This window comes from Schistocerca gregaria, chromosome 4 (assembly GCF_023897955.1).
Source record: "Schistocerca gregaria isolate iqSchGreg1 chromosome 4, iqSchGreg1.2, whole genome shotgun sequence".
NCBI lineage: Eukaryota > Metazoa > Arthropoda > Insecta > Orthoptera > Acrididae > Schistocerca > Schistocerca gregaria.
Genome location: NC_064923.1, coordinates 773,004,174 through 773,030,267, shown reverse-complemented (window position 1 = coordinate 773,030,267; position 26,094 = coordinate 773,004,174). Strand labels below are relative to the sequence as shown.

The following is a 26,094-nucleotide window of genomic DNA, read 5'->3' as shown; positions in this document are numbered from 1 at the left end:
GAACCAGCAGGTGTCTTTCAATGTTCACAAAAAGAACTTTTGGTATAAACAGTACTATACCAAATTCTTATACACGTCCCAACTACCCCAAAAGAGCTGCACATAGATCAGTGCTATAGAGCCCACAAATTGCCAGATACATAACTCCAGCAAGAAACAGAAACCATAAAATTTCCTGCAATAAATAATAGATATGATCTTTCACGCATTAATACGATGTCACAACAAATAAAAAACAAACTGAACAAACAACAGCAAACTACACCCACAAATGACAGCAGACCAGCAGCGAAATATGTAAAAATTCCGTTTCTTGGTATAACGCCTGATAGATTAGCTAGGTTATTCAAAAACACAGGCAAAAAATCAGATTCAGCACCATCAACAACCTAAGTAGGAGACTTATCCACAACATAAGTCCACCAGATACAGATCTTGCGTGATGACTGGATGTTGTGTGATGTCCTTAGGTTAAGGTAGGTTTAAGTAGTTCTAAGTTCTAGGGTACTGATGACCATAGATGGTAAGTCCCATAGTGCTCAGAGCCATTTGAACCATTTTTTGAACAGATCTTGACGCATCTGACATTTACAAAATTATCTGCAGCCAATGCCAGAAATACTGTATAGGCCTAACAGACAGAAATTTTACAGTTCTGTTTTCGTGGCGGTGCACAGCCTCAACGTGTTTTGAGAATGAAAGCGTTGTCCCATTAGGTTATATTCTTTTTATTATCTGTGCGATCGACCAGTTTCAATCTTGGGCCATGTGAAATGAAGCTGGAAGCTTAAAGTAAGTACTTGAAAATAACCAAAGGTTGAAATTGGTCGATCGCACAGATTATAAAAGGAATACCGCCTACCCGGAGCATGTTTTTATCCTCAAAAGAAATTTCAGTATTCAGTTTCAGGAACGTATCGACTGCTACTGACTAGAGAAATGTAACAAATCAGAAGTTCGACACACATTGATGACACAGACCACGCACTGAAAATCGAAGACAATTTGAAAATTTTGCACAAAATCGAAAAAAGTAAAAGACTGGACAGCATGGAAGAAGTGGAAATTTTAATTCTTAATATAAAAGTGTTATGATATTCATAATGACAAAAGTGAGCTCAAAACTAAAAATTCTTCGACAGCCTTAAAACAGTACTAATGCAAGATATATAAGATGCACAGAACGTGTAAGACGTGCAGTGTGAAACAAACTAGTACCAGAATGTGAAACAAGCGACTGCCACGATGTCAGAGTAGCGAATATCGCTGATATAAGGATGATCGATACTCAACCGCACGCTGAAAGGCCGCCATAATGTAATTAAGATGTAGCGTTTCTATTTATGGAGAAACGTTTCAGCAGTGGAAGTGCGTCAAAAAGCAGTCTTAAATAAGCACTGCCGTAGTATAATGTTTGACAACAGCAGCGCCAGTGCACCAACGATGCAGACGAAGCTTTGGGACGTCAAAATCGTAAGTGAACGACCGACATGTAAAAAGTATATCAGACGGTTATCACACCATAACAGTTGATGCAAAACTTATGAATATGGAGGAATGTTCGATTCGAGTCGTCGGCTTTGGCCAGTGACTTAGAAAACCATGCGACAACCGCTGTAAACAATATGACAACTATGACGTGATGTTATCGGCGATTTCTTTTTTTCTAAATGAGATAAGCTACTGATCAGCTTGTCACCACAACTACGTTTTTAGCATCACAATCGTTGGCCTCGCCAACTCACAACCGAACTGTCACCTGCCAGCTCAACCTGGACCTCGGAGCCGACCGGTGTGGCCGTGCGTTCTAGGTGCTTCAGTCTGTTCTACGTTCTAGGGGACTGATGACGTCAGAAGTCAAGTCCCATAGTGCTCAGAGCAATTTGATTTTTGGACCTCGGACAAAGCTACAGACCTGTCTGTCACCACCACCAGCTTCTTGGCTTTGCCGACTAACAACAAAAATGAGAATTCATGCACGAAAAGGTTGCGCGACAGAAGGAATTAACATTATGTAACTGGCCAAAGCCGACGACTCATATGGAACATTCCTCTTGACCCGTCTGCGTCCTGTATAGACTGTGGTATCGATCACAACAAGACGCCACAGCTCCACACTAGCAGAAGACAAGGCTGTACATCAAATTGCGACCACCGATTGCCTTCCCCTCCCGCAAGATAGCGCAATAGCTACTTCAGCAGCAGAACAAGTGATCAAAACAGAAATAGGTTCATTTAGAGCGAGACACTTTATCTTTAAGTAGCTCCTGCATTTGTAAACGCGTGATGATGAGCAAAACATTCTCAAAACGCGTTTCATTGTGTTAAATTAAAAATAAAATGAATAAATTTGACTGGTAGAAGAAAAATACAAACGGTAATAGTTATAGTATCCCAAATGACGATCAGTGTCCGTTCACTGTTGCTTGTACAATGTACCGTTATTGGCTCATGCTGTTGCTGTCGTCAGTTTGCCTGACACACTGGCTGTTTTCAGTACACTTACTCCCACTAACCACGATTCTCCAACATTCTCCATTTCATCTGCCCACAATCTTTCCAACAAATCTAATTCTTGCATTCGCCTCCCCTAATACCTATTTTACGTCACCTCATTTCTTATCGCTTTTTACGTCATGCTATGCCATTATAAATGGTTTATTAAAAACCTGGAACTGTGAAAATAATGGGTTTGTTTATAAATAACTTTCCGCTACCAGTCACGATTTTCTTTTATTTATGTTTTACATGACGATGCGTTTCAGGAAATTATTCCCATTTTCCAGTGTGTGTTTGTATGTATTATGCCGTTTTCTCGTAATGTTTTCGATGAGTGAGATTCTGCTTCGTTTTGTTAACTTTACGGCAATATACAAAAAACGAGCAATTTTTAGTTAGTTATCGATTGTTATATGTAGTTAGTGGTGAAATTTGGAAGAACTTATACTTACAGTTGTCTTATAGTCCATTTGTGCAGACTCTCACACATATTAAACTTCACTAACAACTTTCAGTGCACTGTACACGTCGAGAATGTCTTACGATGAAGATGTTTTTAGCTGTAGTTGTCAGAGATGGTGTTACAAGTCCTCCACAGATATTGTAGTTGTTGTTGTTGTTGTGGTCTTCAGTCCAAAGACTGGTTTGATGCAGCTCTCTATGCTACTCTATCCTGTGCAAGCCTCTTCATCTCCGAGTGACTACCGTAACCTACATCCTTCTGAATGTGTTGTGTTTAGTGTATTCATCTGTTAGTCTCCCTCAGCCGAGCGGGATAGCCGATCGGTTGCCGGCACGGTAGCTCAGCGAGTTCGGTCAGAGGGTTTAGCTACCCTCTGTGATAAAAACCTGAGTGAACGGATCAACGAACGACCTGAACGAGTCTCATCGGACGTCCGCCACGAACAAATTCAACGAACAGTATAGAACAAAATGAGATTTCTATTAAAGAAAAAAAAAAAGGTCTGTCGCGTCTCGTCACGGCCCGTCGGAAGTTCGAGTCCTCCCTTGTGCATGGGTGTGTGTGTGTCGTCCTTAGCGTAAGTTAGTTTAAGTTAGAGTAAGTAGTGTGTAAGTTTAGGGACCGATGACCTCAACAGATTGGTGCCATAAGACCTTACCACAAATATGTTTTCTTTGTCTCCCTCTACGATTTTTATCCCACACGCTTCCCTGCAGTACTAAAATGGCGATCCCCTGATGCATCAGAACGTGTCGTACCAACCAATCTCTTCTTCTAGTCAAAAATAGTTTCAGAGGATACTTCCTGCCACTTAAATGTATACTCGATGTTAACAGATTTTTCTTCTTCAAAAACGCTGTTCTTCCCATTGACAGTCTATATTTTATATCCTCTGTACTTCGACCATCATGAGTTATTTTGCTGCCCAAGTAGCAAAACTCATCTACTACTTTAAGTGTGTCATTTCCTATTCTAATTCCCTGAGCATCACCTGATGTAAGTCCACTACATTCCATTATCCTCGTTTTGCGTTTGTTGATGTTCATCTTTTATGTTCCTTTCAATAAACAGTCCATTCCGTTCAACTACCCTCCGCCACACACCGTCAGGTGGCTTGCGGAGTATGGATGTAGATGTAGATGAACTATTCTTCCAAGGCCTTGCTGTCTCTAACAGTATTATTACAACGTCATCGGCAAACCTCAAAGTTTTTATTTGTTCTCCCTGGATTTTAATTGCTACTCCAAATTTTTCTTTTGTTTCATTTACTGCTTGTTCAATGTAGGCCGGCCGCTGTGATCGAGCTGTTCTAGGCGCTTCAGTCCTGAACCGCGCTGGTGCTACGGTCGCAGGTTCGAATCCTGCCTCGGGCATGGATGTGTGTAATGTTCTTAGGTTAGTTACGTTTAAGTAGTTCTAAGTCTAAGGGAATGATGACCTCAGATGTTAAGTCCCATAGTGCTTAGAGCCATTTGAAACATTTTTTCAATGTACTGGTTGAATAACATCGGGGATAGGGTACAGCCCTGTCTCACTCCCTTCTCAAGCATTGTTTCCCTTTCATGTCCCTCGACTTTTGTGTAGAAGGTATTAAGAATATGGATTTGCTTACACCTGTTGTACAATGGTGTTTATTTCTGTTTGTAAGTACCGTTATTTAAGTGTAAAGTAGAAGTATCTGAAGAAATTCACCGATTCACTTTCAAGCTTTTCATATAGCATGTTGTTTGTGTTCGTATATGAAGAAAATCGTGACTGATAACAGAAAGTTATTTGTAAACTAACCCATTACTGCTAAATAGTTGTACACTGTGGGGTGCACAAGATTCTCACGACATTTCTTGTAACCGCGTGCTATCGGGCCGTCCTTTACACCGAGTGGAGATACTGTCCGCTGCTTCTGCAGTCCTATAGTTCAATTCTTTTATCTTAGCGGTTCGCGCTTGCCCGCCCAGACGCTGCGTTGCCAGTTGTACGCGCCAAGAGAAGCACCGCCATACTATAGTTCGCAAACTTAGGTCAAGGCCGCGTTAACCCTGTCGCTGCTACAGAAATGCGCTCCCCGCATTCCGCGATGTGCGCGATTTTGTCACCACTGCACTGATCGCCTGTGCAGACACGTGGTGTTCCGACTGCTTTGACGCACTTTATCATTCGATTTCACAAAAACTATTTGGCCCCAAAATTTCATTTTTACACATCTTCTTGACTGATACCTTCCGACGATAAAAGACTTAATTTTGTTTCGAGGTTCAACGCAGATATTGTGGAGCATTAGATGTAGTTAACCATTGCACGAAATTTTGAAGAGTTTGCAGAGGTAAAAGTCCATAGCGTATACTTTCTGTATGGTCGATTACATTTGAACGAATAAAATGGATGAAGTAAGACACTTTGATATTGTTTTTAAAATAAAGAAAATATTACACACTGATCCAGGTTTGAACTCAGAACCTTTCGCTTAAGAGCTATGCTCTTCAACCAATACGCAATGCAGCTCATCATTCAACATTTCTCCCGGAGGACTTTAAAATATCACGCAAAATACCGACAAATACTGTTGGTATGATTATGAATTACTCACGTTTCGTCGAAGTACAATAGGAGATAAAGAATTACCGCTGTTCTTTATTGCGAAAACGCGGTCCGTGAGATTGATACAAACACCTTTCCTTGCTATCGCCTGAATTAGGAGGCTTATTGCTTGTTTGGTTTAATTAATTAATAGAATATGAAGCAATTGGTATAAAGAATGCTTTTTCCAAACTTTCTATTAAAGAAAGTCTGCTATCAAGACACTGCTTTTGTTCAATTACTTTATTTACGATTGAACGTTTCTAAAAGTGAAGACACTCGCCCGTGCTCTGCACTGCAGTCGAGCTCTGGCAACGTCGTTCTCCGTTCATTGGCTGACTGTGTCTTGTGACGTCAGATGAGCACAGCGAACCTTAACTCGGGCGCCGTCGTAAACGACGCGCACTTTAGCCGTCGGGCAGCAGTGAGACGGCCTGCGCGCCGCCTTCCGTTCCAGAGGGCGAGCCGTGCTGGGAGTCGGGAGCGGAGGGCCGCTGCCTGCGGGTTCGAGCCTGCCCGGCGGCGCGCGAGGCGCTGGCGCAGCGCCGGCCGCTGCCGCGCCGCTGCGGGTTCGCCGGCTACGAGGAGGTGGTGTGCTGCGTGCAGGAGCAGCGGGAGCCCCCAACCCCCGACGTCGTCGCGCCCGACTACTTCCCCAGCAGGGACACCGATGGCGGCGGCGACAGCAACAACATCGTCGACGACGGCTGGGCGAGGCCCGCGGCCGACCGGCCCAGCGTCGCAGGTGAGCCGCCCCAACCGCTGCCTTTCTCCTCATCCCGCACTGTCAGGCGGTAATTAATTAAAAATTTTATGTCTTATCCAGATCTTATTCTGCACCATCGCCTTCAAATTAGTCCCCTTAACACAGGGAATTCACCGATCCCACAGTTTCTGCGGCTTTTCAAATGCACCCCGGAAGTCCTTCCTTTTTTATCACTCGAACCTCCTTTACTGTATAAAACCGTTGCTCCTTCAGTTTCATTTTCATCTTGGGGAAGGGAAAGAAGCCGCACCGAGGCAAGTCTAGGGAGTATGGTGTGTGGGAAACAGCTGTCATCCCGTTGCTAGGCGAAAATCCCTGAATAATAGAGGGCGTAGGTTGTTGTTTTTGGGGAAGGAGACCAGACAGCGAGGTCATGGGTCTCATCGGATTAGGGAAGGACGGGGAAGGAAGTCGGCCGTGCCCTTTGAAAGGAACCACCCCGGCATTTTCCTGGAGCGATTGTGGGAAATCACGGAAAACCTAAACCAGGATGGCCAGACGCGGGATTGAACCGTCGTCCTCCCGAATGCGAGTCCACTATTTACCCACTGCGCCACCTCGCTCGGTATAGAGCGTATGTGTCGTGCATTATCATTGCAGAGTACCCACTCGTTTGTACAGCATTCCTGTGAACTTTCTCCCATGTCCTCCCACAAACGTCTTAGAATATCGCGACAGAACTCAAGACTGTCTTCCAGGAGGGGCGATGTCTTTATGAACTTATACAAAGCATTGGATTACGTGGACGATGACATTATGTTATAGAAATTACAATTCTACTGTGTAAATGGAACAGCATATGAGTGGTTTACCTCATATCTACAGAACAGGTAGCAAAAAGTTTCTTTGTATGCTTTAAGTGATTTAAGGAAGTTTCCCACTTCATTTGACTGGGGTGAAATTACATTAGGTGCTCTACTGGGTTCGATCATGGGTCCCCTTCTGTTCTTGATATATGTGAACGACCTCCCTTCTTATCTGAAACAAGAAGCTAAACTGACACTGTTTGCTGATGCTCCAAGCATCATTATTAATGCAGTAAAAGACACTGGGACACCTGCCCTCACTTCCTTCTTAGGGGTCAGCTGAAACAGTAATACATAATTCAGCCGACGGATGGCGAATGACTAATTGTTGCACACATCACTGAAAGTGAATCTCTCAGGCTATGCAATAAGACCACAGGTACCGCTTGTATCAAAACAGATTTAACGTTCCAGACGTTGGTACACGTGTTACTCTAATTATTTTGAGCAGTATATATATCTTCCCCCCATGAACCATGGACCTTGCCGTTGGTGGGGAGGCTTGCGTGCCTCAGCGATACAGATGGCCGTACCGTAGGTGCAACCACAACGGAGGGGTATCTGTTGAGAGGCCAGACAAACGTGTGGTTCCTGAAGAGGGGCAGCAGCCTTTTCAGTAGTTGCAGGGGCAACAGTCTGGATGATTGACTGATCTGGCCTTGTAACATTAACCAAAACGGCCTTGCTGTGCTGCTACTGCGAACGGCTGAAAGCAAGGGGAAACTACAGCCGTAATTTTTCCCGAGGACATGCAGCTTTACTGTATGATTAAATGATGATGGCGTCCTCTTGGGTAAAATATTCCGGAGGTAAAATAGTCCCCCATTCGGATCTCCGGGCGGGGACTACTCAGGAGGATGTCGTTATCAGGAGAAAGAAAACTGGCGTTCTACGGATCGGAGCGTGGAATGTCAGATCCCTTAATCGGGCAGGTAGGTTAGAAAATTTAAAAAGGGAAATGGATAGGTTAAAGTTAGATATAGTGGGAATTAGTGAAGTTCGGTGGCAGGAGGAACAAGACTTCTGGTCAGGTGACTACAGGGTTATAAACACAAAATCAAATAGGGGTAATGCAGGAGTAGGTTTAATAATGAATAGGAAAATAGGAATGCGGGTAAGCTACTACAAACAGCATAGTGAACGCATTATTGTGGCCAAGATAGATACGAAGCCCACACCTACTACAGTAGTACAAGTTTATATGCCAACTAGCTCTGCAGATGATGAAGAAATTGAAGAAATGTACGATGAAATAAAAGAAATTATTCAGATAGTGAAGGGAGACGAAAATTTAATAGTAATGGGTGACTGGAATTCGAGTGTAGGAAAAGGGAGAGAAGGAAACATAGTAGGTGAATATGGATTGGGGCTAAGAAATGAAAGAGGAAGCCGCCTAGTAGAATTTTGCACAGAGCACAACTTAATCATAGCTAACACTTGGTTTAAGAATCATGAAAGAAGGTTGTATACGTGGAAGAACCCTGGAGATACTAAAAGGTTGTTGTTGTTGTGGTCTTCAGTCCTGAGACTGGTTTGATGCAGCTCTCCATGCTACTCTATCCTGTGCAAGCTTCTTCATCTCCCAGTACCTACTACAACCTACATCCTTCTGAATCTGCTTAGTGTACTCATCTCTCGGTCTCCCTCTACGATTTTTACCCTCCACACTGCCCTCCAATGCTAAATTTGTGATCCCTTGATGCCTCAAAACATGTCCTACCAACCGATCCCTTCTTCTAGTCAAGTTGTGCCACAAACTTCTCTTCCCCCCAATCCTATTCAATACCTCCTCATTAGTTACGTGATCTATCCACCTTATCTTCAGTATTCTTCTGTAGCACCACATTTCGAAAGCTTCTATTCTCTTCTTGTCCAAACTAGTTATCGTCCATGTTTCACTTCCATACATGGCTACACTCCAAACAAATACTTTCAGAAACGACTTCCTGATACATAAATCTATATTCGATGTTAACAAATTTCTCTTCTTCAGAAACGCTTTCCTTGCCATTGCCAGTCTACATTTTATATCCTCTCTACTTCGACCATCATCAGTTATTTTACTTCCTAAATAGCAAAACTCCTTAACTACTTGAAGTGTCTCATTTCCTAATCTAATTCCCTCGGCATCACCCGATTTAATTTGACTACATTCCATTATCCTCGTTTTGCTTTTGTTGATGTTCATCTTATATCCTCCTTTCAAGACACTGTCCATTCCGTTCAACTGCTCTTCCAAGTCCCTTGCCGTCTCTGACAGAATTACAATGTCATCGGCGAACCTCAAAGTTTTTACTTCGTCTCCATGAATTTTAATACCTACTCCAAATTTTTCTTTTGTTTCCTTTACTGCTTGCTCAATATACAGATTGAATAACATCGGGGAGAGGCTACAACCCTGTCTCACTCCTTTCCCAACCACTGCTTCCCTTTCATGCCCCTCGACTCTTATGACTGCCATCTGGTTTCTGTACAAATTGTAAATAGCCTTTCGCTCCCTGTATTTTACCCCTGCCACCTTTAGAATTTGAAAAAGAGTATTCCAGTCAACATTGTCAAAAGCTTTCTCTAAGTCTACAAATGCTAGAAACGTAGGTTTGCCTTTTCTTAATCTTTCTTCTAAGATAAGTCGTAAGGTCAGTATTGCCTCACGTGTTCCAACATTTCGACGGAATCCAAACTGATCCTCCCCGAGGTCCGCATCTACCAGTTTTTCCATTAGTCTGTAAAGAATTCGCGTTAGTATTTTGCAGCTGTGACTTATTAAACTGATAGTTCGGTAATTTTCACATCTGTCAGCACCTGCTTTCTTTGGGATTGGAATTATTATATTCTTCTTGAAGTCTGAGGGTATTTGGCCTGTCTCATACATCTTGCTCACCAGCTGGTAGAGTTTTGTCATGACTGGCTCTCCCAAGGCCGTCAGTAGTTCTAATGGAATGTTGTCTACTCCAGGGGCCTTGTTCCGACTCAGGTCTTTCAGTGCTCTGTCAAACTCTTCACGCAATATCGTATCACCCATTTCGTCTTCATCTACATCCTCTTCCATTTCCATAATACTGTCCTCAAGTACATCACCCTTGTATAAACCTTCTATATACTCCTTCCACCTTTCTGCCTTCCCTTCTTTGCTTAGAACTGGGTTGCCATCTGAGCTCTTGATATTCATGCACGTGGTTCTCTTCTCTCCAAAGGTCTCTTTAATTTTCCTGTAGGCAGTATCTATCTTACCCCTAGTGAGATAAGCCTCTACATCCTTACATTTGTCCTCTAGCCATCCCTGTTTAGCCATTTTGCACTTCCTCTCGATCTCATTTTTGAGACGTTTGTATTCCTTTTTGCCTGCTTAATTTACTGCATTTTTTTATTTTCTCCTTTCATCAATTAAATTCAATATTTCTTCTGTTACCCAAGGATTTCTAGCAGCCCTCGTCTTTTTACCTACTTTATCCTCTGCTGCCTTCACTACTTCATCCCTCAGAGCTACCCATTCTTCTTCTACTGTATTTCTTTCCCCTATTCCTGTCAATTGTTCCCTTATGCTCTCCCTGAAACGCTGTACAACCTCTGGTTCTTTCAGTTTATCCAGGTCCCATCTCCTTAATTTCCCACATTTTTGCAGTTTCTTCAGTTTTAATCTACAGGTCATAACCAATAGATTGTGGTCAGAGTCCACATCTGCCCCTGGAAATGTCTTACAACTTAAAACCTGGTTCCTAAATCTCTGTCTTACCATTATATAATCTATCTGATACCTTTTAGTATCTCCAGGGTTCTTCCACGTATACAACCTTCTTTCATGATTCTTAAACCAAGTGTTACCTATGACTAAGTTGTGCTCTGTACAAAATTCTACTAGGCGGCTTCCTCTTTCATTTCTTAGCCCCAATCCATATTCACCTACTATGTTTCCTTCTCTCCCTTTTCCTACACTCGAATTCCAGTCACCCATTACTATTAAATTTTCGTCTCCCTTCACTATCTGAATAATTTCTTTTATTTCATCGTACATTTCTTCAATTTCTTCATCATCTGCAGAGCTAGTTGGCATATAAACTTGTACTACTGTAGTAGGTGTGGGCTTCGTATCTATCTTGGCCACAATAATGCGTTCACTATGCTGTTTGTAGTAGCTTACCCGCATTCCTATTTTCCTATTCATTATTAAACCTACTCCTGCATTACCCCTATTTGATTTTGTGTTTATAACCCTGTAGTCACCTGACCAGAAGTCTTGTTCCTCCTGCCACCGAACTTCACTAATTCCCACTATATCTAACTTTAACCTATCCATTTCCCTTTTTAAATTTTCTAACCTACCTGCCCGATTAAGGGATCTGACATTCCACGCTCCGATCCGTAGAACGCCAGTTTTCTTTCTCCTAATAACGACATCCTCCTGAGTAGTCCCCGCCCGGAGATCCGAATGGGGGACTATTTTACCTCCGGAATATTTTACCCAAGAGGATGCCATCATCATTTAATCATACAGTAAAGCTGCATGTCCTCGGGAAAAATTACGGCTGTAGTTTCCCCTTGCTTTCAGCCGTTCGCAGTAGCAGCACAGCAAGGCCGTTTTGGTTAATATTGCAAGGCCGGATCAGTCAATCATCCAGACTGTTGCCCCTGCAACTACTGAAAAGGCTGCTGCCCCTCTTCAGGAACCACACGTTTGTCTGGCTCTCAACAGATACCCCTCCGTTGTGGTTGCACCTACGGTACGGCCATCTGTATCGCTGAGGCACGCAAGCCTCCCCACCAACGGCAAGGTCCATGGTTCATGGGGGGTATCAGATAGATTATATAATGGTAAGACAGAGATTTAGGAACCAGGTTTTAAGTTGTAAGACATTTCCAGGGGCAGATGTGGACTCTGACCACAATCTATTGGATATGACCTGTAGATTAAAACTGAAGAAACTGCAAAAATGTGGGAAATTAAGGAGATGGGACCTGGATAAACTGAAAGAACCAGAGGTTGTACAGAGTTTCAGGGAGAGCATAAGGGAACAATTGACAGGAATAGGGGAAAGAAATACAGTAGAAGAAGAATGGGTAGCTCTGAGGGATGTAGTAGTGAAGGCAGCAGAGGATAAAGTAGGTACAAAGACGAGGGCTGCTAGAAATCCTTGGGTAACAGAAGAAATATTGAGTTTAATTGATAAAAGGAGAAAATATAAAAATGCAGTAAATTAAGCAGGCAAAAAGGAATACAAACATCTCAAAAATGAGATCGACAGGAAGTGCAAAATGGCTAAACAGGGATGGCTAGAGGACAAATGTAAGGATGTAGAAGCTTATCTCACTAGGGGTAAGATAGATACTGCCTACAGGAAAATTAAAGAGACCTTTGGAGAGAAGAGAACCAAGTGTATGAATATCAAGAGCTCAGATGGCAGCCCAGTTCTAAGCAAAGAAGGGAAGGCAGAAAGGTGGAAGGAGTATATAGAAGGTTTATACAAGGGCGATGTACTTGAGGACAATATTATGGAAATGGAAGAGGATGTAGATGAAGACGAAATGGGAGATACGATACTGCGTGAAGAGTTTGACAGAGCACTGAAAGACCTGAGTCGAAACAAGGCCCCCGGAGTAGACAACATTCCATTAGAACTACTGACAGCCTTGGGACAACCAGTCCTGAGAAAACTCTACCAGCTGGTGAGCAAGATGTATGAGACAGGCGTAATACCCTCAGACTTCAAGAAGAATATAATAATTCCAATCCCAAAGAAAGCAGGTGCTGACAGATGTGAAAATTACCGAACTATCAGTTTAATAAGCCACGGCTGCAAAATACTAACGCGAATTCTTTACAGACGAATGGAAAAACTGGTTGATGCAGACCTCGGGGAGGATCAGTTTGGATTCCGTCGAAATGTTGGAACACGTGAGGCAATACTGACCTTACGACTTATCTTAGAAGAAAGATTAAGAAAAGGCAAACCTACGTTTCTAGCATTTGTAGACTTAGAGAAAGCTTTTGACAATGTTGACTGGAATACTCTCTTTCAAATTCTAAAGATGGCAGGGGTAAAATACAGGGAGCGAAAGGCTATTTATAGTTTGTACAGAAACCAGATGGCAGTCATAAGAGTCGAGGGGCATGAAAGGGAAGCAGTGGTTGGGAAAGGAGTGAGACAGGGTTGTAGCCTCTCCCCGATGTTATTCAATCTGTATATTGAGCAAGCAGTAAAGGAAACAAAAGAAAAATTTGGAGTAGGTATTAAAATTCATGGAGACGAAGTAAAAACTTTGAGGTTCGCCGATGACATTGTAATTCTGTCAGAGACGGCAAAGGACTTGGAAGAGCAGTTGAACGGAATGGACAGTGTCTTGAAAGGAGGATATAAGATGAACATCAACAAAAGCAAAACGAGGATAATGGAATGTAGTCAAATTAAATCGGGTGATGCCGAGGGAATTAGATTAGGAAATGAGACACTTAAAGTAGTAAAGGAGTTTTGCTATTTAGGAAGTAAAATAACTGATGATGGTCGAAGTAGAGAGGATATAAAATGTAGACTGGCAATGGCAAGGAAAGCGTTTCTGAAGAAGAGAAATTTGTTAACATCAAATATAGATTTATGTATCAGGAAGTCGTTTCTGAAAGTATTTGTTTGGAGTGTAGCCATGTATGGAAGTGAAACATGGACGATAACTAGTTTGGACAAGAAGAGAATAGAAGCTTTCGAAATGTGGTGCTACAGAAGAATACTGAAGGTAAGGTGGATAGATCACGTAACTAATGAGGAGGTATTGAATAGGATTGGGGAGAAGAGAAGTTTGTGGCACAACTTGACTAGAAGAAGGGATCGGTTGGTAGGACATGTTTTGAGGCGTCAAGGGATCACAAATTTAGCATTGGAGGGCAGCGTGGAGGGTAAAAATCGTAGAGGGAGACCGAGAGATGAGTACACTAAGCAGATTCAGAAGGATGTAGGTTGCAGTAGGTACTGGGAGATGAAGCAGCTTGCACAGGATAGAGTAGCATGGAGAGCTGCATCAAACCAGTCTCAGGACTGAAGACAACAACAACAACAACATATATATACTGAATGCCGCAGGAAGAATGATCAATATATACGTGGTGTGCCTGTTTTTTCGGATATGTCTGAGGGAACAGACACCACATATGTATAATTAAAGCGACGGCCAATGATCTCTTCAGTGCAGGTGCACAAAGGCTCTAACTCTTACGGGAATCTGTGAATTGCAAGGAATAATGAGGACAATGGGCAACGGGTGCTACACTAGTGGTGTGCGGACAAACTGAGAATTTGGGTCTGAGAGGAGGCGTGCCAAGGTAGTCCGTGGAGTCGCGATGACCACTGTGTCCGGACGGCTTAAGCCGTTACAGCATCTGCCTTAGTAAGCAGCAGACAGGGGTTCAAATTTTTCAACTTTTCCAATCAGTTTATCAATGCCAGTGTCTGTAAATCCTTTGCGTCAGAATAGTCAATATTGAGCGATATAACAGAACGATTATTCGCAGTAAAAAGTCTAGATAACTTGGGCTCTGAAATGCGTATTAAGAGCTGCGAACACTTCATCTTCGATAGTGCGAAGCAAATCTCTACAACTGCAAGCTCTTCGAGTTCCAGATTTTGAGAAGTGGTATTACAGATAAAGAAAACATGGCCTCTAAAGTGGATATCTTAAGACCTATGAGCACTTTTTTTGTCTTCGATACTGTGAAATACAGCTCTTCTGCTGAACAAGTGCTCACAGCTCTAAAGAAATGCTTTTTAGAACCCATGTTTACCGGCTTTTTTGCTTTGATTTGCCTTTCCTGTCATATCCCTCAAGACTGATCATTCCTCCTGGGACACCACCACGAAGGAATTATCTGGATGGGAGGGAAAAATTATCTGCCGGGGACGAAAATCGGTAGATGTGATGTACAACGGGTGATTTATTCAAGAGAAGGAGCTTCATAAACTGAGCAACTCAATAACGCGTTGGTCCACCTCTGGCCCTTTTGCCATCAGGTATTTGGCTTGTCATTGATTGAGAGAGATGTCGGACGTGATCCTAAGGGATATCGCTCCAAACTCTGCCAATTGGAGCGTTAGATCGTCAAAATCCCACGATGATCGGAGGACCCTGCCCATAATGCTCCAAACGTTCCCAGTTGAGGAGGGATCCGGCAACCTTGCTGGCCGAGGTAGGGTTTGGCGAGCATGAAGCCGTGTGCGGATGGGCGTTATCTTGCTGATATATAAGCCCAGGATGGTTTGCCACGAAGGGCAACAAAAGGGGCGTAGAATATCGTCCACGTACCGCTATGGTGTAAAGGTGCGGCGTGTGGCGACCAAAGGGCTTCTGCTACGAAAAGAAATGACACTGTGAACCATCACACCTGGCTGTTGAGCCTCTGGCGGGTGACGTTCAGTTTGGTCTTCGGCCGGGATCTCTCGGACTGGAGAGACGACGTGTGTGGAGACGCGACAGCCGGCGGTGGGCTATGAAGCTGACTGTAGCCCGCCATACGGCCCCACAACCACGAATGGTGGTCTGGGTCGTCATTTGTTTCCGTGGCAGGACCGCCTTTGATTTCCATCCGTGCCTGCCTTGCTGCACGCCGCTACGTCGACGATATTCTACTCCCAACTTTGTTGCTCAAGCCAAATTGGGCTCACATTTCAGTGAGATAAGCCAACATGCTCAAGGCAATTGTTTCTACTGCCTGTCTTCGCGTTTACCAACTCTACCTTGGCCAGCAAGTTCCCCGGACCCCTCCCCAACGGAGAAGCCTTGGAGCATAGCGGCCAGGCCGCTCCATCCAGTTCGGAATTTTGGCTGTTCGATGCACCAACTAGGCAGAATTTGGCACGATATCTCTCGGGAGACATCTAACAGCTCTGTCAATCAATGCCGAGCCGAATAACTACTTGCATAAGGGCCAAAGGCGGAGCAACGCATTATTCATTTGCTCAGTTTATGCAGCTCTTTCTCTTGAATGAATTATCTAATTTTTTTCTGAAATTGTGTGTACTTGTATATCTTTCCTGCCGATTTCTGCACCATTCGGGTAATTCCTTTGTTGTGCGTCGTTTTCTTTTCTTTGGGTGTATTTCACGTTCTTTAGCTGGAAGTGATTGGACGATTGAGAGGAAAGTTCGTAATTTTGAATGAAGTTTAGACTGCAACATTTCATTCATATCCAACTCTACTCGCATTCTTCTCTACCATACATTTTTTACAAAAATTGTGTAAATTACCTTCATCTATATAATTGCAAATAACTCAACGGACAACACTCTATATCCGGCATGAGTCTGTGACATTGACTTGTATAATGCTGAATGTTTCGAACATGAACAAGGAGCGTAGACTTCCAAAGCCACCAGTTTCGGCGGGAGAAATATGTCAACATTTTTCGTGCAATTAAGCGAAAACAAAGCTCGAACCGTTCTTACTACCGCAATTGGCCTTCAACTGGTCAGTACATATAATATGTGCCTAGTTAGTTATTAATTATGCGACAATAGTGATGTATTTGAATATACAAGGTGTACATAGAGTCCGGGAACACTTTCAGTTGTTTATTGTACAAGATCTAAACATTGTACAGATGTCATACATATGGCACTCTGAAGAGAAGCTCTGAAAGTTTTCTTTACAGACGTTCGATATGCGAACCATGTGTGACCCGGGAGACATCAATACGGTAATCGAATTCTTGTCAAACCCGTCCCAGCATGGCATCGTCGACTGTGGCAGTCGCTTCCCGTATTCTCTGCCGGAGCTCTGCTACATCACGTGGTAGAGGCTGTACATACACCAGATCTTTAATGTGTCCCAACAGGAAAAAGTCACACGGAGTGAGATATGGTGATTATGGATGCCATTTCATGAAACAGCTGTCCCCTACTGCAGCACGGCCGATCCATCGATGCGGCAGCTCCGTACTCAGGTACCGATAAGCTTCACGATGAAAATGGGGTGGAGCCCCAGCCTGCTGAAAGATGAACGGAGAGTGCGCATCCGTTTGAGGCATCATCCATCGCTGCAGCATGTCCAAGTAGCAATATCCAGTGACAGTGCTCTCGGTGAAGAAGAATGGCCCGTACAGTTTTCGACGTGACATGTTTGCGACTAGCGCTGACTGTCGGCAAATTACCAAACTACGCTGTGGCGGTATACATGAAAAAAAAAAGACATATGTATGATATCTGTATGTGGTGTGTGTACTGTAAGACCTTCGGTACACACACCATCAGATTATTTGCCTTGTCACTCTAACGAAGTAGGCGAGTGTCAGCAATATGTCTCGTGGTCTTATTGTGGCGTGTTTATCTTCTGGCGTTAGGTCAGACGATAGAAATGCCACTTGCACGCTTAGAGTAGCAGATTGACGGTGACCAACTTTAAACAGAACTTGATTAATTTTCACACATTTATTAAAATGATAAAAATCATAGACATTACGTAACTTGATTCTGGATGCTGTTTAGAATTGACAATCTGAAGTTCCTTTGGTCTTGGTACGTTAATCTTATTCTCACATGTCTCTGATACCTGACAAAGTGTCTAGTCATTTATCTTCATAACTATGTTCAGGAATATGGTAATCTTATTAGGCGCAGACTGAAATTTGACTATAGACTGGTACAGACAAATGCAGGCTGGTACAGATTAATGCAGACTGACGACTAATATACTGTACACTCGTTATAATACCTCGATCGTTCAGGTATCACTGCGCGAGTGTGATCCGTGAGGAGAAAAGGTTCTACGTTAGCAGCAACCTCATTGGCAGCGTTACATATTGATACGCGGATGGGCGGAAGCAGAATTTGGTCCGTCTGTAAGACAGCGCCATCTCGTAGTGCGGAGACGGACGAGCGCTGCGCCTGCGCTGTTGTGCTTAGCGGGGCGCGCTCTAGTGGGAAAGTTGTGTACGCGCTGACTACGCGGAACTATGTACACAACACCGTCCAATGTTTTGTTTTTGTGCAATAAATAACTGAAAGTGGTCCCGGACTTTATGTACATCCTGTATTTATACTGTCACGAAGAACACCGAAGGTCACACCTCGGTACATGAGCTTGTGGGGTGTACTAAACAACCGTGCCTTATGCTCACATTGAGCAATCCAAGGAGACAGTCGTAATAGAGGAGCGACGAGCCGCAATTAGAAACACTGTCAGAAGAGCGCGCCGCAGCGATAGGCGCTTGGCGACCCGCTGCGCGGTGGACGGGAGCCCACCTGCCACGACGTGTGGTGAGCGAGCAGCAGCTGCAGCTGCGGCGGCGAAGGTGAAGGCCAGCCGAGCTGGTATTTGCGTGGGGCCTGTTCTTGTTCGCTGGGCGTGAGAGATAATGACAGCGCCCGCAGGCGCTTCCTCCCGCAGGTGATAATCAGCGCCTGATTTCACCCGCAGAAATACCGCCACGGAAGCGGCACTTAACAAACTCACCTAGAGGTGTTTGCAACATTCACAGCGTTCGAATTCCTCCAGAAACAGCATCATGCTGTCTCCTTAAATTGCTCAATGTAAGCATAACGTCGATCAGTTGCGGAACTTTGGAACACGTATTATGTTCGAATATAATGACTTTTCTGAAAACTAGAAATCTACTCTGTAGGAATCAGTATGGGTTTCGAAAAAGACGATCGTGTGAAACCCAGCCCCCCCTATTCGTCCGCAAGACTCAGGGGGCCACAGACACGGGTTCCCAGATAGAAGGCGTGTTTCCTGACTTCGGCAAGGCGTTCGATACAGTCCCCACAGTCGATTAATGAACAAAGTAAGAGCATATGGATTATCAGACCAATTGTGTGATTGGATTGAGGAGTTCCTAGATAACAGAACGCAGCATGTCATTCTCAATGGAGAGAAGTCTTCCGAAGTAAGAGTGATTTCAGGTGTGCCGCAGGTGAATGTCGTAGGACCGTTGCTGTTCACAATATACATAAATGACCTGGTGGATGACATCGGAAGTTCACTGAGGCTTTTTGCGGATGATGCTGTGGTATATCGAGAAGTTGTAACAATGGAAAATTGTACTGAAATGCAGGAGGACCAGCAACGAATTGACGCATGGTGCAGCGAATGGCAATTGAATCTCAATGTAGACAAGTGTAATGTGCTCCGAATACACAGAAAGAAAGATCGTTTGTCATTTAGTTACAATATAGCAGGTCAGCAACTGGAAGCAGTTAATTCGATAAATTATCTGGGCGCAGGCATTAGGAGTGATTTAAAATGGAATGATCATATAAAGTTCATCGTTGGTAAAGCAGATGCCAGACTGAGATTCATTGGAAGAATCCTAAGGAAATTCAATCCGAAAACAAAGGAATTAGGTTACAGTACACTTGTTCGCTCACTGCGTGAGTATTGCTCACCGGTGTGGGATCCGTACCAGATGGGGTTGATAGAAGAGACAGACAAGATCCAACGGAGAGCAGCGCGCTTCATTACAGGATCATTTAGTAATCGCGAGAGCGTTACAGAGATGATAGATAAACTCCAGTGGAAGACTCTGCAGGAGAGACGCTCAGTAGCTCGGTACGGGCCTTTGTTGAAGTTCCGAGAACATATCTTCACCGAGGAGTCAAGCAGTATATTGCTCTCTCCTACGTATATCTCGCGAAGAGACTACGAGGATAAAATCAGAGAGATTAGAGCCCACACAGAGGCATACCTACAATCTTTCTTTCCACGAACAATACGAGACTGGAATAGAAGGAAGAACCGACAGAGGTACTCAAAGTACCCTCCGCTACACACCGTCAGGTGGCTTGCGGAGTATGGATGTAGATGTAGATGCTGAGCACCTCTTTCCTCTTCATCTTTCGACAGAGGAGCTTCCAAAAGGCGAGTGAATATACTGGTTCTGCTACCTCGGCCTTTGGTAGATATTTTAAGCATGCTCTAACAGCGAAAACTTCGCAAATTTGCGTTTTGCTCACCTGCAACAAAAATCACGTTTGCTAAACAAATAAAACCACGGGTGTCGGAAAAAGATGATGAAACCACCTGCTTGTGAAAACTTCCATATTGATGTGCTATTCAGCACATCAAAAAAATGGTTCAAATGGCTCTGAGCACTATGGGACTGAACATCTGTGGTCATCAGTCCCCTAGAACTTAGAACTACTTAAACCTAACTAACCTAAGGACATCACGCACATCCATGCCCGAGGCAGGATTCGAACCTGCGACCGTAGCAGTCGCGCGGTTCCGGACTGAGCGCCTAGAACCGCTAGACCACCGCGGCCGGCTCAGCACATCACTGGAACACAAACATCGCAGCTAGAGAACAATCCACTTGAATGGTCTCTAAGTACGACCTAAATTAGTTTGGGGCCCTTCTGGTGCAGTAAATTTCAGACTACCAGGGGATTCGGACTCAAGAAAACCACTGATGAGACGGTTGAGAATCCAAACAATACTAATCCTGGCAATTACACAGATAGATAGTCCTCTCAAACTGCATGATGTGCAAATAATGACATTGATAAACGATCTCATTAAATACTTGTTTGTAGAACGTACGTGGCATCCGATATTGCAGATATGTTTGTTTCTTACTTTCCTCGGTTCTTCGTGGAAAACTGGCAGAACAGCAAATAAGAACCACTCTGCATGAAAAGGCGCTCCGTCTTCAAGCATTTATTGCCTAGTGTCGATCCTGTGTAAAATGGTTTCCTTCAATTTGCATAGAACCGAATACGAACAATATTATTTTTAAGTTTTAATACAACAAAAATACTAACGAATTTCAGAGATGTCTTCAGATGCTGTAATGTCTCTTGCAGGCCCTATTATTCCTTGGAGCGTGCATTTACTCCATGGAATAACTTCTCTGCTATCTATGTTTTCTCTTATGAAAGGAATGAAGGAGATCTTGACAATTAGCCGTGAAAGAACGAAGATGTATATGTATGTATTGTTGAGCTAGTCGCCATCTTGATGAGATTCTGTATGAGAAGGAATTTAATACATGAACTAAACTAAAGTAAGTATGTTCGCGTATTATTTAACTGATTATTATTGACAGTGTCTGCTTACTACGCTCTGTTGCACGGGACCAGTGGGGAACGTCTGATTTACACTGGACGAACCTGCCGTTTTGTATGCTCAAGATATCCAGTTTATTACTTCCAATAAATAGGCTAACACGGTCTTACCAGCAGATCTCCGGTCTTCCCCATATGATCACCGAAAGTTAATAATTATTACAAATGTTTTCAGGAGATCGACCAACAATTTTAGTCGCACCGAGACTTCGAAATTGCTTCACTGCCTTATGGAATTTAAGTTAAGCTCACTTTAATCAGGACAGACCAGTATTGATCTGTGTGAACGTGATAAGCCTTCTTTGTGAATGAAAATTCCCTTAATATACGCATGTTTTTTACTATCCTGATCAGTAAAGCTAAATCAGGCCGGTGTGAGAGAGGTTTGTAAATTTTAAGATCTCACAAAAATATTAAAATGCCATGGAACTACTGAGAGCCTCGCTTCTTCTCTTATACAGCCTGCAAGTCCTACAGGAGTCAACGCGATGGTCTGACGTACCACATCCTCTACGGCGAGAAAGCTCGACAGGCGGAGTTTCCACATATGGTAAGTGTAAGAAAATGCTTTTGCTTACAGCATTGTACATTCATAAAAGTACACTTTACATGGTCTGTGTCGATGCATGCCACGCAAGTCTCCCAGGGAGTGAGCACTAGGTACTATGCTGGAGCCATATTAGGCAGAATGGTGATACGTACTCCGATTCAGACCGTCTGTTCTTCGTGGCTGACCTAAATCACCCTCAGCGTATACAACAGATGTCCTTGTCCACCGGTAACGTCAACACCACATCGGCCTTGTTTAGAAACACAGAGTTGACGAGCAGTCAAAAATAAAAGCACTGAAAATAGAAGGTCGAGACAATTTTTTTTTAAAAAAAAGCTTGATCAATTTGTTCTAAGTTTCATCCGAATGTCTCACAGTCGGGTCACATTACTGAGGCCGCTTCTTAGCTGGGAAGGCCGCCTCCGTGGCTCAGTAGCCAGCGTGTCTGCTGCTATGCAGAGGACGTGGGTTCGAAGCCCCGTACTGCCAAGGACTTTTCCTAAATAGCAGGACTGGAACGGGGTGAACTGAGCCTGGTGACGCCGGTTGCTGAGGAGCCACAGCGGTGGGACTCTACACATGTGGCGTCAACTCGGCAGGCGTGTGCGCTGTGGCAACCCTCAGCCGTAGACCACCGACGCCTGCGGGGAGCTCTGCACACGCCACGGCTGCAGAGTGTCCCGGAGAAGTGTCAGAACCTGACTGAGCGTCTTCTGGCGCGTCCAGCTCGTTGTGTGTCCAATAATGTCGGGCGTATTCCACTGCTTATAATTTACTGCACAGACTCCCATACCAGGCTTCGTGTTACTGTACAACTACATAATTTACACTGCAAGGTGTGGCTATTGCCTGTGTTGGATATCTTACAGAGATTGCCGACACTTCAAGACGGAGATCGGTTCTGCAAGCACGTGTGCTACAAATAATTTGCATCCGACTCCAGCACCTTAGAGATGTTATAGTTGGCACATACGTGCCTTGGCGAGGCTGTTCTGTCCCGCAGCTAACTGTCGGGAGTGCTCATCCGCCTTAAGTTTCGTATCAGGAACAACTCTGTATGTTTTGTTCAGCTCCGTGACGTTCGAGCCGATAGGTGCACGAAAAACGTAAAACCTTCTGTTTCGCCTGGCCTCTGAAATCAGCTTCAGAATTTTGCTAAGGACTTCCCATAGCTGCAATGAATACTTAATGAATAGTATGTTTCATTATGCTTTAGCCCAAGCGCAGCTGTAGAGTCCTCCATTAGGGGGCAGGTGAGACGGAAGATGTAGACAAATCATCTGCTGCGCAGTCCGCCTCCTTAGCTGAGTGGTAACGCGTTTGTCTATGATGAGGCGGCCCCGGGTTTCTAACCCCGGACGGACTGGAGGTTTTTCTCCGCTCGAAGACTGGGTGTTGTGTTGTCATCATCATTCATCATCACCGACACGCAAGTCACCCAATGTGGCATTATCCGAAATAAGCCTTGCAACCCGGCGGCCGAGCTTGTCTGGATGGGGCTTCCCACCCAACAATGCCACACGATCATTTAATCTGCTCTGGATTGTCTCGTCGAATTAGTTCGCGCCTGCAGATTAAAACCCAGTGGACAGATTTCCAAAGAGCACTGCAATCGTTTCTGCCACCTGAAAGAAGCAGTAGGGGCTTCAATGAACTGCGCGCTTGTTTTGACGTTTGCGGGGCCATATTGATCACCTGTAATGTGAGTTAAAATCTTGGAAAGACTCCCTGTCCACTGGCATCAATCTATTTTCTGTATTTCCCATAGCTTTCGTGCAGTCGTCTTGTGAAACCACGGAGGTACTTATGAGCAACCGGGGACTATTGCGCAAATGCAGAAAACCGGTATTGAAGGAAGAGTGCGCATCACTTTTGTCGTGCCTATCGCATAACATGCTTAAGCTGCGTGAGAGTTTCCGAGGCGGTTAGCGGGCTGTCTTGGATTTTCCCCTCGCACCTTACACCGGTTGAACGGGACGGAAAGTGGCTACCCGTAGTACTGGTTCAAAAGTACGCCCCACCAGGCAGTGTGCAGTGTACAAGCAGACACTGTCGTGTTGCAGGCGGCCCTGGGCTACAGCGTGGCGGGCACGGAGGGCCTCAGCTGGCTGTGCGGAGGGACCCTCATCAGCGACCAGTTCGTCCTCACCGCGGCCCACTGCTGCGCCAACAGGGTCATGTGAGTACTGGACTGCTGCCTCGGCAGTCACTGAGCAACCGGAAGAGGCCGCACCTTCGCCGCCTCCTCCTTCTCACTGTGTCACATAAGCACTGAGGTGACAAAAGTCATGGGACGGTTCCTGACATCGTGTCGGCGGCTTAGTGCAGCGGCTCGGCGTGGCATGGACTCAACAAGTCGCTGGGAGTCCTTCGCATAAATACTGAGTCACGCTGCTTCTATAGCCGACCACAGTTGCGGAAGTGTTACCGCTGCATTAGTCTGTGACCTCTCGATTACTTCACATATCGGGTGACCTAGATGGCCAAGTCATTCGCTCGAGCTATCCACAATGATCTTCAAACCAGTCGCGAACAGTTGTGGCCTGGTGACATCGCGCATTGCCATCCGTAACAATTCCGTGGTTGTTTGGGAACATGACTTCCATGAATGGCTGCAAATGGTCTCCGGGTAGTCGGAGATAACTATTTCCAGTCAATAATCGGTTCAGTTTGGCGGGAGGGACCAGTCCATTCCATGTAAACGCAGACCACCCCAGTGCTTGCACAGTGCCCTGTTGATAACTTGGGTCCACGGCTTCGTGGGATCTGTACCACACTCGATCCCCTACCGTCAGCTCACTCGTGTGACCAAGCAACGGCTTTCCAAGCGATATATTCACGAGCCCAGGAGAGGCTGCACGCGATGTCGTACTGTTATCAAAAGCACACGCGGCGGCCGTCTGCTGCCATGGCCCACTAACGCCAGATTTCGCCCCACTGTCCTAAGGAATTGCTGCGTCGTTCCTCCCACATCGATTACTGCGATTATCTTACGCAATGTTGCGTGTCTGTTAGCTCTGACAACTCTTTGTAAACGCCGATGTTTTCGGTCGCCAAGTGAAGACAGACGGCTGTTGCATTGTCCGTGGTGAGAGGTATTGCCTGGAATTTAGCGTTTTCGACTCACTGTTGACACTGTGAATTTGAAAATACTGTATTCCGTAACTATTTCCGAAATGGGATGTCCCATGCGTCTATCTCCAACTACCACTCCGCGTTCAAAGTCTGTCAATTACCGTCATATGGTCATAATCACGTCGGAAACCTTTTCACTTGTATCACCTGACTGCAAATGACAGATCTGCCAATGCACTGCCCTACTGTAACTTGTGTACACCACATTATCATCGTCTGTGTTTGTGCATATCGCTGTCCCTTGACTTTTATCACCTCAGTATCCTTGCCATCGTATTTCTGTTCGCAGTATCTGCATCCCAAATTAACCGATTAAGTTTACGCGGACACTCCCGCACCCGAGACCTACTAGATCTGTTCTAGAACTCAGCGTAAAATCAATTGCAACAACAGAAATAACATCTAAATTCGCTCCATATTTGCAGCGTGGAATTGATTTAATATTTAAGTGCTTTAAACTGTATTATACTGCATTGCCAATGCTGTAAAGTTTAAATGAGCCACTTCTCGCAGTGTCTTCAGCCGCGTTTCCCAGTTCCACTTGTACTTTACGGTGATCTTGCACGAAAACGTTCTAAATTTTACATAAACGCCCTTGATGTTCTCATCGAAACCACAGTCATTTGAGGAAAGGTACATTGTGCACGTTCATTTTTTTCGTTGATCACAAAGAGTGTGTCTCTTCAGAGCTGCCCGCCCCGCCTCCTACAGCTAAAGTCTGCAGCAGTAGCGGCACAAGCCTTCCATACTTTGTTCTGATATGCAACGAGAAAAGGACTGACTGTAGTATCTGCAGGCACAAATTTACAGTTGCAGCACCACCAGCGTATTTTAGGCCGAAACAAGGTAGTCGCTCCTGAGTGCGCCTAGAGTTCCAGAACCAGGAGAAAGCTCGCACACGTGTCCAGCCGCATTATTTCGGTTATCGACGGCTGTCCTTAGCCACTTGAAATGAATGCTGCGGTGGTTCCCTAAACAGGCGGCGACGGCAGTCGTTCGCCGTCTTTCCCCGGGTGCTCTGCAGCCGGCCACCTCGCTGTCGGCGAGGTAAAAGTTTCCCCCTTCCACCGAACTCTGCTTCAACGGGAGTGTGTGTTGTAAGAACCCGATACCAACTTTAGTCCCTTCACATTTTTTTATCACATACCTGTTCGACTGTATTTTTACTTGAATGAATTATATAAGTAACCAATTTATGAGCGGGATAGCATCAGTTATGAATATACCAGTTCTTGGACGAGCCCTGCATCCACTGCCACTAGTAT

General features: G+C 44.6%; 1 protein-coding gene across 1 annotated transcript in view; it reads left to right on the top strand.

Annotated features, from left to right (window-relative positions):
- The window catches only part of LOC126267325 (serine protease persephone-like), a 47,029-nt gene that overhangs the window by 4,087 nt on the left and 16,848 nt on the right, over nt 1-26,094 (top strand). Inside the window, exons 2-4 of the mRNA XM_049972427.1 lie at nt 5,994-6,281; nt 21,606-21,694; nt 23,758-23,873. Coding sequence (XP_049828384.1) covers nt 5,994-6,281; nt 21,606-21,694; nt 23,758-23,873 — 493 coding nt within the window. The remainder of the gene's footprint in view (nt 1-5,993; nt 6,282-21,605; nt 21,695-23,757; nt 23,874-26,094) is intronic.